The following is an 18,393-nucleotide window of genomic DNA, read 5'->3' on the forward strand; positions in this document are numbered from 1 at the left end:
GGCAACTTCTCAGTTTCCAGTCCTGGTCCTCTTCCACTTGCGTGCTGTGACACCTCAGGAGGACATTTAAATTCTCTGTGTCTTAGATTCCTGAAGCCACACAAGCCCAGTGACGATGATCTGTACTACATGGGACTCTTGGACTGATGGCACCCTGTAAAGGGCTCAGCTCAGAGCAAGCACTCAATAAACACTGGCTGCTGCTGTTAAGGGGACAAAGTCTGGGCCTCTGGAAGGATGGTAAAGAGGAACCATCTCTTGCTGAGCTTGCTACAGGTATACCTTGTGCGGCTTGAGCACCCTGATCCAGCTATTCTTGAAGCCGACAGTTAGAGCACATACGCCAATCCAACCTTTTTATCCTTTATTGCTCGTGTTACATTGACCTGGGTTTCTGGCATTCATGACAAAAGGGACTCTTAATGAGCATCCACCCACAAGCTGGCTATGGAATGCTGCCGAACTATGTGGCCTTGGACACATTATTTTCCTGCTCTAAGACTTTGTTGCTGTATCTGTAAAACAGGAGTTCCTTCACCTCTCTTGGGAATGGTTCCAAAGATGGGAAAGAGCAACCCATATGGAGCGCTGGGCCCAGTGACAGCTGTGGAGACCCCCTTCGGTCACAGCTGTTCTAAATACAGCCTCCCCCCACCTGCCCGGGGAGTCTGGAAAGCACCCCCTGCCCTGCCCAATCCCTCCCTCCCCACACAAGCAGAGCTTGGTTGGTGCGGTCTTTATTGATTCTCCAGCATTTTCCAGAAGAATCGTGTCACTTGAGGGCCACAGGGGACAGGGGGAGTAAAAAATAACACAAACAAACAGAACAGAAATGCAGGAGGGCGGTGAGAGGGGCAGGGACGGGGCTCCGGGGGCAGAGTGGGGTGGGGGGGCCTGGGTCCATCAGCTCTGCTTAGCTTTCCGCCACCATAACGGAGAATTCTGCAAGACAAGAACAAAGGTGAGTGAGTCACAGGGGCCCGGAGAGGGGCTGTCCGGGCTGCAGGGCGGGCACGGTGCAGGCTTTGCTCCTGCTCCGGGGGAATGGGTGCGCCTGGGGCTAAGGGACCGGTGCAGAGGTGAGCGGGTGGAGTTTACCTTATCTTTCGTATCATGACGCTGTCACACGCAGATTTGTCATTAATGTTGATGACAACAAGGCCAGCACCAATGTGCTCGCAGCGTGGGCCACTATTCTAAACGCTTCACATTTGACTCAGTTTTTCATTGTTACGTCTGTCCTAGAGGGGAAACTGAGGCTCGGGATCAGCAGTTTCTCTGCCCTGCTCTGCTGGTTTTCTCTCCGGGAGATGCGAGAACAAGGAGGCCCCCCTGTCTCTGCGATGCCACGTCCGGGACCTGCCGGGGCGTGTGGCCTCAGGAGAGTCCCCGTCACCTCTGGGAAACCGGGCTAGGAGGTGGGAGGGCACAGGTGGGGATGCAGACCGGGGTCCCGAGGCCTTGCTGGGCCTTCCTTGCTGGAAAAGGCACGTCTCTGAGCTCAGTACCTTCTCCCACCAGTGGAGTGAAGAAGAATTGGACCGGGTGGGTGCAACGGCTCCAGAAAGGCCACTAAAAGTACCCGGACCCGTCGTACGGAACACGTAAGTAAAACACACTCTTCCATGGTTACGTAAAATGTCATCAGGGGAAGGGGGAAGGGACTCCCCGCTATTGCCACAATGCTTGTGAGGCTTAAAATTGTTTCAAATTTAGAAATCAAAAAGCAGAATGGAGCAACAGCAGCTCCATCATGGCTGTGACAGGTGAAGACACCCTCCCAGCGCCCCTGGCCTTTCTGGGGTTTGGCGTGGGACACAGACACCAGCACCCTCATCCCTAGGCTGCTCTGGGACAGGAATGGTGGACAGGCAGGTCTAGGAACTCAAGCTAGGGGTCAGCGAGAGTCCACCATGGGAATGTCCCAATCCAAGGCTCCAGGGCTGCGTGGTGACCACTTGGCTGGGAGGGACCCCAAGGGAGACTCAGAGGATCGCCCGGAAGCCAGGCCCCAGAGGCCTTGTCTTCTCAGCCGTGGGGCTCTGTGAGCTCTCAGGACCGTGAAGGACCTGTGCCTTTTTGGAGATGGCCTTGAGCCGTAGACCACTCATCAATATAGCTCACCTCTCAAGCTAGTGACTAGCACTGACTGGCTGTCTACACGGGCAGCATTTGAATTCTCACAGCCAGCCCAAGGAAGACACATATTCGTCTGCATTTTACAGATGGGGAAACTGAGGCCCGGAGAGTTAAGTCGCTTGGCCATTGTCAGCACAGCAGGTGCAGTTCAAGCTACGTACACTCTTGGGCTTCCTCCCTTACCCCAGAGTCTTCTGACCTACTCTGACCTAGGTCTAGGATGACACATGTCCCAGCTCAAATATCGCCATGGCCATGGTGCTGTCACATTAGCCCTGTTTTATTTACTTCATGGTTCTTAGCACACTCTGAAATGATCTCATTTGGGTACTTACTTATTTTTGCCAGTGTGCTGGCTCTAGAATGCAAGCTCTAGGGGAGACATTGCACGCCCAGGTTCTCCTTTGTCACCCACCCGGTCCAATTCTTCTTCACTCCACGGTGGGAGAAGGTACTGAGCTCAGAGACGTGCCTTTTCCAGCAAGGAAGGCCCAGCAAGGCCTGGGGACCCCGGTCTGCATCCCCACCTTCTCCCCACTCCCCCTCTCCTACCTAGGAATGGGTGGATGGGGGGAAAGGAGATGGCTCCTGAGACCTTGGGGTGCAGTGCATGCAGCCTTCAGACCAAGGAGGTGAGCGGCAAGATTCTCATCTTGTAGATGGGGAAGGAGCAGCCCTCTCCTGAGCCCAGAGAGGCTGCTCCTGGCGGTGGTCCTGGCCCAGCTCCTGTGTAAAGGACACCTCTGTCCACCCTGCCACTTAATCTGGCAAACTGGCCAGTCGCCCTTCCTTGTCCCGGGTTGCCGAGCTGTGCCTTTCTCCCTGGAGCTGGGGCTCTCAGGCTGCTGCTCAGGAAAACCCCTCTGGGCCACACTGGGCAGGACCTGGTGTGAGGGGTCCAATGGGACAATGGTGAGGACCCCTAACGAGAGAAAGCCAGGCAGTGTGGAGCCTACTATGGGAGGCATTTTGGGATCATGGGGTTCTTTAGAGTCCCTGAATCAGTCCCTCTGCGCACCCTAGGATCTTGGCATGGGGCTTTGCAGGGGGCACAGGATTCTAATTTTATGCCCCTCAGAACCTTGCCCAGGGCCTCTGTATAGAAACTGAGGGCAGGGACACCTCTCTATCCCTTTCCCGTCAACCTCAGGGCAAAACTCTTAGGAACCTGCTAATTAGCTACGAGCTGTCATGGCAAAAGGTCTGCTCTGAAATGCTCAGGTCTCAGCTTCAAACAAATGACGAAACAAAGAGTGGCAAAGTCCAGGGTCGGGTCTAGGCCGGCAGACTTGGCCCGGATCTGCCACTGGACATCCCTGGACAAGGTGCCCACCCTCTTTGCTCTTGTTTTTCTGCTCTGTGAGGTGTCTGGCCCCAAGAATGTCCCATGTCACATAGGTTTGGAGCGGCCCAGCGAAGGGTTAACTCCCTTTCTCACTTCTGTGACCTCTGACTGTGCCTCAGTTTCCTCGTCATGAAGCTCAGGCTAAGACCTGCTTCCCGGGCCTGCTCAGAGGACCTGCACCAGATCTCTAGGTCACGCTCTGCAGGCTCTCAGCTCCTGGCAGCAGCTGTCATCCACACACTTCTGTCCCTCAGTCACCTTGAAGCCAAACCCGAAACGCGCCCGGCACCTTCCTGGACACAGAGGACCACTCTCTCTTGCTGCTGTCCCCGGGCTATTGTTTGTCTGCAGCGCTCCCCACCATCTCCTGTCTCCCCCATCCCCTTCCTCCACAGCCAGCACCCCAGGGTGGGTCTCAGTCTTGTTCCATCACTGCTGACTAGGTGGTCATGGCCACTCATGTGCCTCTCTGGGCCTCAGCATTCTCATCTACGAAGTGGGTTCTTATTTTTAAAGTACCAAGGAAGCCTGATGGCGCAACTAGAGACAAGCAGGTGACAAACGCAAACAGATCTCCCGGCGCGCGGCTTATAAATGTGCTTTCTACCTCCTTGGAGCTCAGCACAATTGACTCGAGTTGGAGCTTTGCAATAACAGCCATAACAATTCTGAAACTAAGGACACAGATCTAAACCGAGGACATGGGAAATCCACAGACGAGGTACAAGTCTGTATCACGAGCTATTGTTCTGAGTTGGAATCCATCTCCGCCATGCCCATCCATACTGGAGTTTGTCTTGGTCCCTCAGTTTTCTCATCTGTAAAATGGGACTACTGAGCCCATCTCCTCATACCAGAGCAATGGTATGATGTGGGCATGTGGGAAGATGGGGGAGAAGTCCTAGCACAGAGCCTGGCACATGGGGCGTTTAATCCAGTGTTGCTTCCCAGGCTTGTGGGGGAGTGTTCCTTTGGAGGGATCCAGAATATTCTTCCTCTTGCAAGACTCCCATACTACAGCACTACTTTTGCAATCAGAAGCCTTCCCAAGGCGGCCTGGGGCCCACCTGCTCTGTTTTCCTTGTCCAATCAGGAGGATATGGACAGGGGGAGGAAGGCTGCAGACCACGGCGATGGGCGATTCTGTTCTTTCCCTTAGGAAACCGAAATTAGCCTAATTAGGTCTGCCCAGGCCGGGGTGCTGTGGGGATTGAACAAATTTAGAAGCTATTGACAGGTGAGACCAGCACCCGCTCATAGCCCCAAGTGACACTGAGACTCTTTGAGTCAGCGTCTGGAAGCCACACTGCTTCCCTCCGTCTCAAGGAGCAGAAGGAAGGGATGGGCTCCTGGTTTATCGCCTGCCTCTAAATAGCTCCCGGGCTCAGTTTCTTATAAATTCGTGGTGCAGACAAGGATCACTTTCCAATCATGCAGGGTCATTTGGGGTCAAGCCAAGCAGCCACAAGGAGGCGGGCTCGCTGGGAGCCAGGTGGCCTGGATGCGTTATCCCAACTCCTCCTCCCTGGCTCTCTCGTCCCCATTTCACTTACAGAGAAACTGAGGCGGACTCACTCTGTCAGAGAGATTCTCTCTGCGAGGTGGCTCATGCCCAGCCATGTCTCTCTCTCTGAGGCAGACAGCAATGACCCTGCAAGCCACCTGGAGCTGTAGCTCTAAGATGCGGAGGACAGGGACACAGGAGAGGGAACATCTACCCTCCGACCGCTGCTCCGTTTTGCAGGAGGCCAGTTACATAAGCCACGCAGCCTCCTCTCTCCTGCTCCGTCTTATCTAGTGCAGCAGAAGCCTGGAGCTGGGGAGAGCACACCCGGGAATAGAGAGGAGCAGATTGCGAGCACGGGAACCATTTATAACCCAAAGACTCGCTTGGCTTGCAAGGGTTGGGGGTGCAGTCAGCAGACCCAGGTCCCACTCCGCAGAAACTGAGCCAGTCAGTGGCTCTGGCACCTAGCGTGACTGGGCCTCAGTCTCCACATCTCTCAGCGGCATCACTGCCTCTGTGTCCCAGACCTCCTCCGGCCACTGCCAGGGCACACAGGCAGATGACAGTGCCACTCAGGACCTGGCCACCAGGACTGTGTCCTGGCCCTGTCATGTACCTCCTTCCCTGCTTGCATGTCAAATCCTGGAGGGGCTGGCAGGCGGAACCACGGGCAGGAGGGGCGGGAAGAGGCTCTCTTCCTCCCCCTCACCTCTTTCTTGGACTCGATCTCTCCCTGTAAAGGAGCTCAGGAGGCGTAGGAGCACAAGCGTTCACATACACGCAGAGGAAAGGAACCTTTCCCAGAACATTCGCTTAATTCCAGCAATTCGACAGCGGGATGGGTATTTTTAGCCCCACATTACGGGAGCAGAACGGATGTCCCAAGGGAGGAGAAGGCTTGGCGGAGCCGGCACCCTCAGTGGGCAGTCCTGCCCCCCGTCCACCCCGGGGTGCACCGTGCACGAGGGCTTCCTCCGCACTCTGCCTCCCCTGCCCCACAGGCCACTTCAGGACAAGAGAGAACAGACTTTGCCGGAAGCAAGCGGAAAGAGCAGATGCCTTCAGGCCTGTGAGTGGTGCCACGGTTGGGCAATAATTATGACTATATTTTCTGGTGACGACAGCAAAATACAAAAGACAGACTTAACTTGGAAGACGCTTAAAACTTAGGAAAGTGGGTCCTTCGCTGGGGTTCACTGGCAGGAGAGACAGAAGGGCTACACGATCCTTTTGCACGTGCCTGCTTATACATGCGGCCTGAGGAGCTCACGCAGAGCCCTGTGTTGGGGGTCGGAGTTTGAAGTGAGCCCCAACGATCTCATAGCGAGCAGCTCTGCCTTCCTGGGCTCTGCTTTCCGGTTTGTGTGGGTGGCTTGTGGAGCTCTTGTGAGCTCTGTAGTGCAGTTGTGTGCAGCGTGCTTGAACCTCAGCCCCTGGCGGTCTGTATGTCCCCTGGGGTGGCCCTTGAGATGAGGAGCTCGGCTGGGGACACGTGCAGAGGGTCCCGATAAGATCACCGAGTTTCAGGACTGGCACTGCTATCTAGTAGCCCCGGGCCATTACTAAACCTCTCTGTGCCTCAGTTTCCTCCCTTACAAAATGGAGGTAGCACTGGCTGCTGGTTCCCACCACTGTTGGAAGGCAGTGATTCTCCCTGGGCACCAGGTGGCTTGTTAGGCACCCACGGCCTGGGCCGCTCCCAAGGAATGGGAGATGCCCGGCGGGGCGCAGAGCAGGTCTGCCCGCCTTTCTGCCTGGCCTCTGCAGTGACGGCCAGGCCCTGGGTGCCTTCCATCTCTTCCCCACTTCTCGATCCTTAAACCTTTCTTGAACTGGCTTGAACCAGCCTTTCAGGGAGGCTGCTGAGAATCAATCGATCGCATCTATAAAAGCCTTTGAGCTTCCTGGAAATCTTCACCCCAGAGACAAGAAAGTAAAGACTTATTATTAGAGCTGCATCTTCTCCCCTCTCCCTGCGATCTGGGACCTTAAAGAACCTGGGACGTGATCACTCAGAACCGGGAACAAAGTCAAAAGCAGCCCTGTGTGGCACTGTGTTTCCAAAGCCCCCGGCCGGCCTGCCCAGATCTCCAGCCTCACCTGCAGGGAGCCTCAGTCCATGTGCAGGTTCCTGCTTGCTCATCCCTGCACCCCGAATGAACACATCCATCCATCCACCCCTCCATCCATCCATCCATCCATCCATCCATCCATTCATTCATTCAGTTGTTCGTTAAGCAAACTCTTGTGCTGCTTGTGGCAGGCTCCGTTCTAAAGGCTGCAGACACAACATCAACAAAACAACCACCCCAAGTCTGAGTCCCTATCTGGGGGAGAGAAACAAGCATGCAACACACGATGCCACCAACTTGTGTGAGCATGTGAAGCAAGCAGCACAGCTTTGGGGCCAGACCAACCAGAACTTGGATCTTGACCTTTTTTCCCTCTGTAGCTATGGGGTTTGGGCAAACACTAGCCTCTCTCAGCCTCAGTGCTCCCATCTATAAAATGGGAATGGTCACAGCATCCACCTCAAGGGTAGCTAGAAGGATAGTGGGTAGAGCACTAAACACGGGGCCTGGCACCCACTCAGTGCTCCGTGATGGTAGAGGGTACAGCACGGCTCCAAACCACACGTCCAAGCCCAAGTCATAATTCATGCTCCTTGGTGTAGGGTTCACTCTGCTGCATGGGTGGAAGCCCAGAGCCGGAAGGGACCACGGCTTGGTTAGTGATCTGACCCCAGGTTTGAACATCAGAGTCCCAAAGGCTGGGCAGGAGCTCTGTGGCCTGCAGCTGAGGGTGTCCCCAGGCTGGTGAGCGAGGTTCGGGCCCTCTGCCTGCACAAGGAGTCACCCAGCCAAGCAAAGCACAGGGAACAAAACTGCTGGTGTCCCAAGGTGGCCCGGCCCCTGGGATATCACCATGCCCACCCTTTCTGTGTCCAGGCATGGAAGTGGGGACTGGGCTGTCTGCATCTCCCGTCTAGAAAGCAGGAAGTGTGGGGTGACCCACACTGCTCCCTGCTTCTTCTTCTGACCTGGTCATTGCGTTCCCAGAGCTCAGTGCATCGGCACAGGGTGACCTGGGACTGTGTTCACACAGACCCGGATGAATCCTGGCTCTCATACTTGCTGGCTGTGTGACTTTGGACTTCTGAGCTCCTTGTCTGCCTCCGTACCTATGCCCCCTGTCATCCCAAGGTGAAATAAAGTGACACTGCACAGAGCCCAGCAGCGGCCTGGTGATTCTCCTCTCTCCAAGCAGCCGCTCTTCCTGCCCCCTGGCTACACCTGCCCTCCCATCCCGGCTTCTGCTGATGTCAGCACCTTATCTGGGCCTCTCCGAGCCCCTCCCGGGATGCAGCACGGCAGCCTCCAGTCTCCCAGTCCATCAGTGCCTATTACCTGAGCTCTCTGCTCTGCCTGGCACAGACGGAGCATCCCTGGTCCCCAAATCTGAAATCTGGAACTCTCACAGTGCCAAAATAATACTATGCAAATATTTCAAAGTCTGAAAAGCTCCCAAACCTGACAGGCTCTGGTCCTGAGTGTTTCAGTGAGGGGGCACTCAGCCTGGGGGACCCCTTGGCAGCACTGTTAACCCTGTGTGGATAGAACAGAAGTAGCATCCCAGCTGCTGCTTGCTGAGCACTGACTACATACTAGGCAACGCGCTGAGCCCCTGCATATCATCGGAGCTCTGGGTTATAGAGCCACAGAGCCAGGACCGGAGCTGATCTAAGCTGGTTTAGAGGCTTCATCTTTGCCTTCCCGGTGTTAGGCACTGAGCTGTAGCTCAGGAAATGTCTCCTGGGTCTGTTGGAAGTTTATTTGGCTCCTTAAAACCCAGTTATGGCAGATAGGGAGGCGGGGAAGCAGGCCAGGGGCTGCCTAGGTTTTTTTCGTATCACTTAGGTTGACTGTGAGCAGCCAGCCATGAAGACCCTGCCTAGGACTCCTGAGCTGTGGCCGCAGGATCCTGCTACAAATAAAAATAGTGGCCTCATCCCGAAGCCCAGGCTGGCGCCAGGTGGGACTCAGCGCTTGCCGTGGATCTCTGAGGACGGTGCGGGGCAGCAGCTGCCACTCCCCCAGCTCACCAAGGACAGCCAGGCCACCAGTGCCCACCAGCGCCCCTGCAAACCACCTCTGCCCTTCCCAGGCCGTGTAAGCAGCTGGGTCAGATGGCGGGGCTTGGTAGGGATTCTCCATTCTTGTTTCGGCGAAGCCACCTTTCATAAAATTGCACACACTCTCAGGATCCTCACACTTTTCCCCAAGCAACTTTGTACCTGTGGCCACTGAAATCCCACAAGGAGTCCAAGCAGGTGACAGGATAAACGTGTACATCCTGTGTGCCGGGCAAGGGGACCCGGATGTGGATCACGTTCAAGGTCATGGATGGTGAGGGACAGAGAAAGAAGCAGGGCCCGGGGCTTGGGTTCATACGTAGGCGACAGATGTTGAGTCAGGTGCTGTTTAATGGTGTGGGTAAAGGGACATATGCCATCTAGTCCCGATGTCATTTTGATTTAGTGGACAGACACACAGGGAGCCCTCGCTCTGTGGTGCCCTGTTCTAAGCACACATCCAATTCTGCAGGACAAGAACCATCATTACAGCAAAGGAGAGATGGGGACGCGGGGGCCCAGAGCAATTAGGTGACTTCCCCAAGGTCACGCGGTAGAAAGCTGGGATCTGAACCCAAAGACAGCTGCGAACGGTTTTCTCTTAAGTTGCCAGAAAGGCCGAGGATGGAGTGGATAGTGGCCGAGCAGGCTGTAGAGCCAAGGGCAGACCTGGTCCTGTGTCCCCGGCCCCCAAATGACACCCTGCCTCCCTGAACTGGGCCAAGCACCTTCAGTGTCTGCATCTGTAAAATGCATGATGCTAAGAAAGACAATGACAGTACTCAGATTTGTCCCGCAAATGGCAGGTAAGGCCAGAAGGACAAGGATGCAGGATAGAGGGTTGCTAGCTCTCCCCCTGCTCACCAAGAGCAAAGTTTTCAAAGCGGACTCCCTAAGTCCCAGCGGGCTCCCTGATGGCCGCTTTCCCTGGCTCTCCTACAGGCCTGGGATGGTCTGTTTGAGTGACACCAAAACCTATCTTGAGTCTTGAGGTTACAGGACACCAGGACGAGACGCTGAGGAGAGGGAGATAAGGAATTTCCATCCTGATATCGGAGACTGCGAGGCTTAGGGATCACTGGCCTCGTCTCCTAGGGTTACAGACAGGAGCCTCGGGCTCAGAGGAGGAAAGAGCCAGGCCAAGGTCACACAGCCAGGACAGGCAGACCCCGGACCAGCACCTAGGCAAAGTGCAGAGAAAATCCCAAATTCTCCCTCACTCTCCTCTTAGCAGGGAAAGAAAGAAAACAATCCATCCCTCTTGGATTGTTCAAATTTAGAAAAATATAGCACTTCTGGTATTTTTTTCTCCTTTTGCCTGACTGTATAGACGGCCTTTCTGTTTTAATCTTCCCTTCCTTGTGACCAACATAACTGAAAACTCAGCACCCAAACGTTGCAGCATCCACACCGTGCCCAGCACCCAGGTCGAGGTACCCACCGTCAGCCCCGATTTTGCCGTCCCCATCCTTGTCACCAGCGGCCATCATCCTCTTGGTTTCTGTATCAGACAAGTCTCTGGCGTCTGCAGAGAAGCCCTTTAGTATGAATCTGGGGGAGGAAGCCGGAGAGGTGGTCAGCCAAGGTCACCTTGTGGAAGGTGGGCTGGCATCTGTGCAGAAAGAGGGCAGCTGGGACAGGCAGCAAGCTTCGGGCGTGCGTGCTGCTGGGCTGACCGGGTAGCCTGGTCTGCATGCATGAGGGAAGGATGAGCCATCCCGAGGAGGGCTCACTGCACTTCAGCAGGGACCTGCATATGTTTATTTACTTACAAATGCCCACCGTGTCTTTTCTATGCCCTGGCTATGCTGGGGACTGGGGACATTGTGGAGAGCTCAGAAAGCCACCTGCACAAGAGGGCTGAAGGTCAGGCACCCCAGAGTACCCGCATGGAGTGATAGACACTTTGATAGCAGAAGCTAAAGGTACTCAGAGGAGAGCGGAGGAGGAAGGTGACAGAGGAGTTGCCCTGTGTGTGTGTGTGTGTGTGTGTGTGTGTGTGTGTGTGTGTGTGTGCGCGCGCGCGCGCGCGCGCACGTGCACGCTCGTGGTGTGGGGCAGACAGGAGAAGGTTTCAGACAGAATGTAGCCTTGTGGGAAGGTTTGGGGAGACATTTCCACTTAGAAGGGCTCTCTCCATCCCCTTTCCTGTCTCTTTTTGAAAAAATTCAAGGCAGCCTCGGCCAGAGAGTGGCACAAAACACAGCTGGGCTGGCAGATGTGGGCCAGGTGGCTAAGGAGGGTGACGGGAGGGTTCTGTGCAGAATCTGTGTTGTACTTTGTGGCCCTAGCTGCCTCCTCCTCCCCCTCTCTCCCTCCTCCTCCCTCCCTCCTCCCTCCTCCTCCCCCTCCTCCCCCTCCTCCTCCCCCTCCTCCCCCTCCTCCCCCTCCTCCCCCTCCTCCCCCTCCTCCCCCTCCTCCCCCTCCTCCTCCTTCCCCTCCCCCTCCTCCCCCTCCTCCCCCTCCTCCCCCTCCTCCCCCTCCTCCTCCTCCTCCCCCTCCTCCTCCTCCCCCTCCTCCTCCTCCTCTGTGCTTCACTCTATGGGCTCCTGAGTCTCCAGAGCTTAGACGGCTCTGAAAGCTCTAGTCCAGCAGAGGTGGGGGCTGCGGGATGGTGGAGGTGGAAATCAATGCAATCCCATCCCGAGGGCCTCTGTCTTGCCCTGGGGCAGTGAGGACAACTGCCTCTTCATTTGTACTGAATTATTTAGGAGCATCATTCCATTAGCAATATTAAGTGGCTATAATTTAACCTAGTTAGTTGCACTTAGAGTTCAGGTTTTGGTTCTCCGGAAGCATGAGGGCCGGGAAGCACTTTCCCAGTGCCCTGGGCCTCAGCCCCGTCTGTGGGTTGAGGATGCAGGGAGAGGGGCAGCTTCGATGCACTTGTGAAGGCAAGAGTCTGCCCCACCCCCGCCCCGTTCCCCTCCCAGCCTCAGTTTACTTCAGTTCTTCCTCCTCGATGAAGCCACTCTTGTCCTTATCCAGGATTTGAAACACCATCTTCACCTCCTCCCGGTTCTTTTTCTTCAGGCCAACCATCTGGAAGAAGCTTTTGTGGTCAAAGGATTCGGCAGCTGTGGGAGGAGACTCGGGTTAAGATGGGGAGGAGAAAGGGGATGTAGGGAGGGTGGGAGAGCGGGAGGTGTCGAGGTGGCTCTGAGGATCTGTATCCCCCGCTGGGGATGCACCTTCACTGGAGGCTGACGGGTCCATGCAAGGGGAGGATGTGTCCTCAAGGTCATGTGCTATCGGGGAACAGGTGGCTTCCTGCCTGGGCCCCTTCCTCTCCAGCCTGACCCTGTCTCCTCTGCACATTTTACCAAGCACGGGAGTAGCATTAAGGACCCGAACAGAGGTCTTTGGGCTCACAAGCCAGTTTTGCCACAGCATTTGGACAGTGGCAGGGTGGGAGTGGGCCTGGGACCTGAAGCTGGTGCCCGTGGAGGGTCTGTGCAGGGCAGGGCACGGGGCTTCCTTCCTGGCCTCACACTGGGTTGTCAGAAAATCCATACAGAGAAGACATGACATTTCTATCAAGGTCACACAGTGTGGGGAGGAGGGGGAGGACCTGGAAGTCCTGGTTTTACTGCAGAAATCCACTGTGGCGACAGTGTGCATATGTGTGCCAGCCAACTCCCATCCCAGACCAGGGCCACTCAGCTAAGTTTCTTCTCAGAGGTGACCAGGTGGCTCCAGGCAAAAATGATGAGAAAAGCTCTGTATGGTTCTGCCTGTGTAGATGGCTCACACAGTGCCAAGGAAGAGCGGCTTCCTGGAGCATCCTGTGCCCAGGAGAAGGTGCCAAGCAGACAGGAGATGAGCCCTTTCCTAGCCCCCAAATTTTCTACATCCTATGAGCTCCCTTGTACAGTAGCCAGGAGCAGGTACCATGTTAGACTGAGGACCTGTGTGTGTAAGGGCCCTGGGGCGGGTGGGGGCTGTTGGGGTGTTCCCATTTCTGCCCAGAGCTGAGGGAGGAAAGTTAGTCCGTCCACCTCTGGCATTAGGGTACAGACCAACACTACCTGGACACTACCCCCTTCTAATCCCTCTCCCACCAGGCTGGATGACCTTGACCAAGTAGCACAGCCTCTTCCAGCCTCAGTTTCCCCATCTGGATGAAGGGAGTGGAAAGAGGGGGCAACAAAGCCCAGAGATCCTAGAGCATCCAGGAGAGGTGACACAGTGTCTCCTCTGCCTGGAGCTTGAGACTTAGGGGGCTTTGGGGTGCTGCTTCCAGAAGGTCATCTCTGGCAGTGAGGTGGCTTGAGCCTGGGGAGGGGAGCTGGCACAGTCGGGGGCCCAACAAGGAGCCATCACTGTAAACCTTGTCCAGATTGGGGGTGGAGAAAGGGGGTGAAGGTGTGCGCCCCTGCACCTCCTCCACTACCACAGAGGGGAAGTCCCAGCTAGCACACGATCCCCACCGAGGTCCCTCCTCGGCTTGGTCCTGGACCCGCAGCATTCAAGTTTGTGCTGCTCTGGTGGCCGGGCTCCCTGCCACCCCAGAGTTTGGGGAAATGCTGGGGACCCTCTCCGCCCAAACCCGGCAGCCAGCGCCCTGCTGACTGCGCTGGCATTTGGGGGGCAGAGAAGGACAGGCCAGCTACTGATCCGGGTCCGTCCGCCCGCGGGGGTGCAGGGGCGAAGGCGGCGGATAAGGGGCCCGGGCTGGGGAGGGGAGAGCGCAGCTCACCGGCACAGGCTCCAACCGCCTTCTTGATGTCCTCAGCGTTGAGCAAGTCTGTCATCGACATCCTGCAACTGTTTGAGCGGGCAGAGCAAGTGCGAAAAGATTATAAAGTGCTTTTCTCATCATTTCTGCTCATATGACCAGCGCTGCAGTGCCGCGCGCCAGGCGCACGCCCGCCCCGGCCTGGCACGGCGCCAGGGGACGCCCTGCTCTGCGCGCAGCCGGAGCGCTCAGTCCCGCCGAGCACCGCGCCACGCGGGCCACCTGCGCCCGCAGCGCCCGGCCGGGTGCTCAGGACCTCGGGGGCTGCGCCTATGCGCCCTGGCCGGGGCGCGATCTTTGGGATTTAGGGGGCGCCCTGAGCCACCAGCCAGCCGGGTCTGGAGAGTTCGCCTGCCTTCAAGGGCGCTCGGGAAGCTCCGATCTTGGTCGCAGAAGTGTCCTGCCGCTTGGGAAAGATACCGGACGCGAGGGTCCCTGCTCGCACCCCCTGAGCCTCCAGGCCCGCAGTCAGCCCTTCTCTTCTCCTTCCTCGGCCTCCTGTCTCCTCTGTCTCGGATGCAAATTTACACTGCAAAATCTAAGCGCTGAGGTCCTAGAAACTTGACCCACTCACGACCCAGGGCCCGCGAGAGAGTGTCAGGAACAGGGACAGACAGGAGCTTCTCAGGCTCTATGGGGGAGCCCCACCCCACATCTCACCGGGGTGCGCATTCTGAAGCCTGATTTAATTTAATTTAGTTCATTTATGTTTCAGGCTAGCTTGAGTTTGCAAAGATCCTCTCTTAGACCTCCACTAACTGCTTCCCTTCCGACTGGCCTTCCCATAGCCCTGTTTGGGGCGCTGGGGATGTGGGAAGCTATTCAATTGTATTTGGCGCTACCTCCCCTACCCCCACCTCTAGGAGCTGGTGTATGCTTGGAGGGGGAGTGGCACACTCTCTAGACCCAGGCTTTGTGGTTTGAATGTCACCTGTGTGAAAGGTGACATTTTCTAGCGTGATGAAGCCAGAGAGATCGGTTGCACCTTCCCTGGGGTCTCCCAAGGATTGAGTCTGCAACCAGCTGCCTCTAGACTTCATGAATACTGGGCAGGAAGGCAGGGGGCCCTGGGTTCCAGGTCAGGGGCTGCACTAAGACCCCAGTGACCTTGCAGCGAGATCTTCTTCATCTCGGCACTTTACTCTGCCTCTGTGGTGCTGGAGTCATAGATGGCCCCGAAGTAGAGCCTGGAGACCTGGATTAAGGTACCAGCAGGTGGGCTGGGTCAGAGACTGTGGTGGCCTTCGGAGATAGGGACCAGGGACAGCTGCTCGGCTGCTCAGTAGCTCAAGTTCCCTGACACTTGCTGTCAACACTATGTCCCCTGGCTGGGCCCTGGCTGGCTGCCCTTCGTGGAAACCTTAGGAGTGGCTCGATCCAGTGCCTCCTCTCGGTGAGTCAGCTCCTTCAGGCCAGCTGGCTTCCAAGGCACCCAAGCTGCAGCTCCTGACCTGAGAGCTCTGGGTGCGAGGCCTCCCCTGCCGGCTGCCCCTTGTCCAGGTGGACCAGTGGTTCCAATGCGCTGGGCTGCTGGACTCCCTCACTCTGCTCGCTCCCTGCCTAGTGAAGAATCTGTTTCCCCAGCTAAGGACCCTTAGGCTATACCAGTGGGGAAACTGAGGCTGGAGAGAATCTATCTAAAGATACACCGTGAGTAAACGGCAGAGCAAGGTCCACCCTTGAGTCCATTAACTTGGAGTTAGTGGCCACTCAGTGGGCCTCTCTGTTGCCCTATCCAGTCCCACACATCCGAGCCACACACTGTCCCCTGAACATCCCCAGATGCCATGGCTGTGGCAAAGGCTGGTTCCTCTCTGACTTCCTCTCCCTCCTGCTGGCTTCTCAACTCCCCCTCGCCAGGCACAAGCGCCCTGGCAGAGCATCAGACAGTGCCATCAGGCCCTTTCTCTTTCCTCCCTCCCCTCTGGGTCTCTGCTGGCGGCAGCCTGAGAGTTCACAGGTGTCCCCCCCCCCCCTTTGTGATGCACAGATGGGGATGTGAGGGTCAGCCAGAGGGAAGGATTTGCCCAGGTCCCCCCGGGAGCCGGACCATCAGCCCCTGCTTCTGCTGCTCCCCGGCTGCAGCTCCCCACCCTGTTGGGGTGAAGGGGAGAGTTGGCTGTCCCTTCCTGCTGGCCTTGCCTCTCCATCCTCCTCGGGAGGTGCCACTTACCTGGAGTGGGGTGAGGGCTGGAGCCTGCACTGGAAACTGGGCTCGTGGGAGGTCCGGCAGGAAGTGAGCCTGGAGGTGGGAAGACGCTTAAATAGGCCTCGGCCCTGGCTATTTTGGGAGGTTGTGCTCCCCACTGCCCCCAGCCCCCTCCCCTTCCGGTATCAGGTACTCCCCAACCACGGTGCTGAGTGTCTGTATCACATTCACCTCCCTGCGCCCACTGAGCCAAGCCTATTAATAACCCTTGGCCTCTGCCTCCCAACATCGAGGCCCAGGCAGGGCTCGCCTCCTCCACGGAGCCTTCCACGACCACTTTGGACTGCAGCAGTGTTTCCTTCCTCCAAAACCCGCAAGGAAAGGAAGAGAAAAGGCCAGGGAAAGAATAGGATAGATACCGTCCCACATGCAAGGGCCAGGGCGCGTCCCCATGTAACATGCTATCCTGACAGCAAGCTTGTGGCACGGGTGGGGAGACGGCAGAGATGCAGGGTGCTCAGGGCCCTGCTGCCCTCAGCCTCAGGGTCTGGGAGAGGAGCTGGCACTTGCATACGATGACCCCGGACCCATGCGTGAAGGACAGAGATGGCTCTGGGTGTCCCTTCTTTGGTGTCTCGGGCTCCCACCTGTGAACGTACTCAATTAGGGGTCTGCCATAAAGCTCAGGAGAGGCTTTAGGCTTCTTAAAACTGTGTACAAAATGTCACAGGCACAGGCACTTTTATGGAGCAAGAGCCCTCATTCGGAGGATTTGCAAAGGAATTTCTGATATGTCTTGGATTGGAGATGACTGTCCAAGGAGTGTGTCTTGAAAAGCATGAAGGAAGAAATGAATGAATTTGACAAATATCCATCGTTGAAGACAAACCCCACCATCAGTCCTCTCCTCTCGCCCAACCTTGAAAAGCATCTCCAGGGCGCTAGCACTGTCCAGTCCTTGACAATGCCCGAGCGTGCCCAGCCTTCACACAGAGACTGTGTTCGAGGAAGGCTCCATGGGACCTTCACTGACCCACCACTGGCTTTGTGGATTGGAGGGATGAAGGGTGGACCGGCTGACGAGGCCAGGGCCAGATGCTGAGCAGGATGGCGACCCCAATGACCAAGAGGAATGGACAGACAAACTATGGGGTTCATGCGTGGCTGAATTTTCAAACCTGGTTCTCTGGAGGAAGCTAGTGCTGTGCGTGGGCTGGGGAACCCAGGAGGAGACACAAGATTTGGCAACCCCAGGATCCGGATCAGGCACAGGCTTTGCGTGGATCAGATCCAACCCATCACCACTATAAATCATGTGTGGCCCGTGGCACGCACTTCCTCATATCCTTTCAAGAGGCAGGAAACGCCTTTCCCATTTTTCTGATGAATAGATAAGGTTGGGAAATTTGCCTGAGCTCCTAGGGCAGAGACAGGATTTAAACCCAAGTTTCTTTGACCCCAAAGTACTTGTTACACCCTCTGTGTTACTCACTGTGTGCCCACTTCTGTCTGTGTCCCTAGGCAGACTGAGAGGACTGAAGAAGTAGAATCTCAGATTTTGTGGCCTTTGTGAGGTCACACAGACAGAGGCAGTGAGAGCCAGGATTGGCTCTAAGTTCCTTCTGATTGTGAAGCGTCATGTCCCATAGCAGTGAAGCAGGACAGGGGTGGGTGAAGCCTGTGTGCTCTGTCTTGAAACACTGCTCATTCCTTTGCTGTGCTAATGCAAGCAGGATTACCTGTTTTCGGAAGTAGTTAATTTTTACAGGGGCTTTAATGCCAGATAATAAGTCTGGAGGTTGGGTCTGTTTCGATGGTGATGATAGGGAAGCATGATTCAGGCTGGCGTAAGGCAAGGGGCCACCCAGTGACTCATGCAACTCGTGAAAAGCCCAGGGCAGTCAGGTATGGCTTGATCTAGCGCAGGGCTGCTCTGTCCCTGTTACTCAGCAGTACCCTGGGCACCCTGAGGGCCACAAGGGGACTGTCCCCTGCATAACCCCAGTGGGGAGAGAGGAGGCCACTGCCATGAAAGCCTGGTCCAGAGCTGTTATTAGCCATCTTTACCACATTGGCCACTGTGGTGGCCTGCATGAGGAGGGACAATCCCTGGTCAGAGGGGCTTAGGGTTCTGGCCATCAGAGCCTGTGAGGCAGTCAGCAAGGTGGGTTTTGGAGTACTCAGGGGTACCAGACAATGGAGAGGGTCCCTTAGTCCTCCATGGGCTTGGTGACAGCATGCATCATACTCCTGAGATGATTCTCTTTGAGCACCACTGTGCCTTTTCTGGCTTTGAGATCACCCCCTTCTGGCCCCTGAGTCACCTAAGGGTCAGTTTAAAGGTGGTAACAGTGGCCAGTGGAATTTTCCAATGTGGGGATTT

General features: G+C 56.2%; 1 protein-coding gene across 1 annotated transcript; it reads right to left on the reverse strand.

Annotated features, from left to right (window-relative positions):
* Nucleotides 1–721: 721 nt before the first annotated feature.
* On the reverse strand, nucleotides 722–17,563 carry Pvalb (parvalbumin). The gene is made up of 6 exons (XM_003470464.5): nucleotides 17,503–17,563; nucleotides 16,035–16,103; nucleotides 13,823–13,890; nucleotides 12,068–12,200; nucleotides 10,565–10,674; nucleotides 722–942 (listed from the first exon to the last, which is right to left on the reverse strand). Exons 3-6 carry the CDS (start codon nucleotides 13,881–13,883, stop codon nucleotides 914–916), a joined length of 333 nt encoding a protein of 110 aa, XP_003470512.1. The 5' UTR covers nucleotides 13,884–13,890; nucleotides 16,035–16,103; nucleotides 17,503–17,563; the 3' UTR covers nucleotides 722–913.
* Nucleotides 17,564–18,393: the final 830 nt, after the last annotated feature.

Source organism: Cavia porcellus, unplaced genomic scaffold, assembly GCF_034190915.1.
Source record: "Cavia porcellus strain 051 isolate PalLab524CR breed Dunkin Hartley unplaced genomic scaffold, mCavPor4.1 scaffold_27, whole genome shotgun sequence".
Lineage (NCBI taxonomy): Eukaryota > Metazoa > Chordata > Mammalia > Rodentia > Caviidae > Cavia > Cavia porcellus.

Coding starts and splice junctions, on each gene's coding strand:
- Pvalb (XM_003470464.5), bottom strand. CDS start 13,883: ATGTCGATGACAGACTTGCTCAACGCTGAGGACATCAAGAAGGCGGTT. Junction 10,675..12,067: donor ATCGAGGAGGAAGAACTGAA/GTAAACTGAGGC, acceptor TTCCTCCCCCAG/ATTCATACTAAAGGGCTTCT. Junction 943..10,564: donor CGGCAAAATCGGGGCTGACG/GTGGGTACCTCG, acceptor CTTGTCTTGCAG/AATTCTCCGTTATGGTGGCG.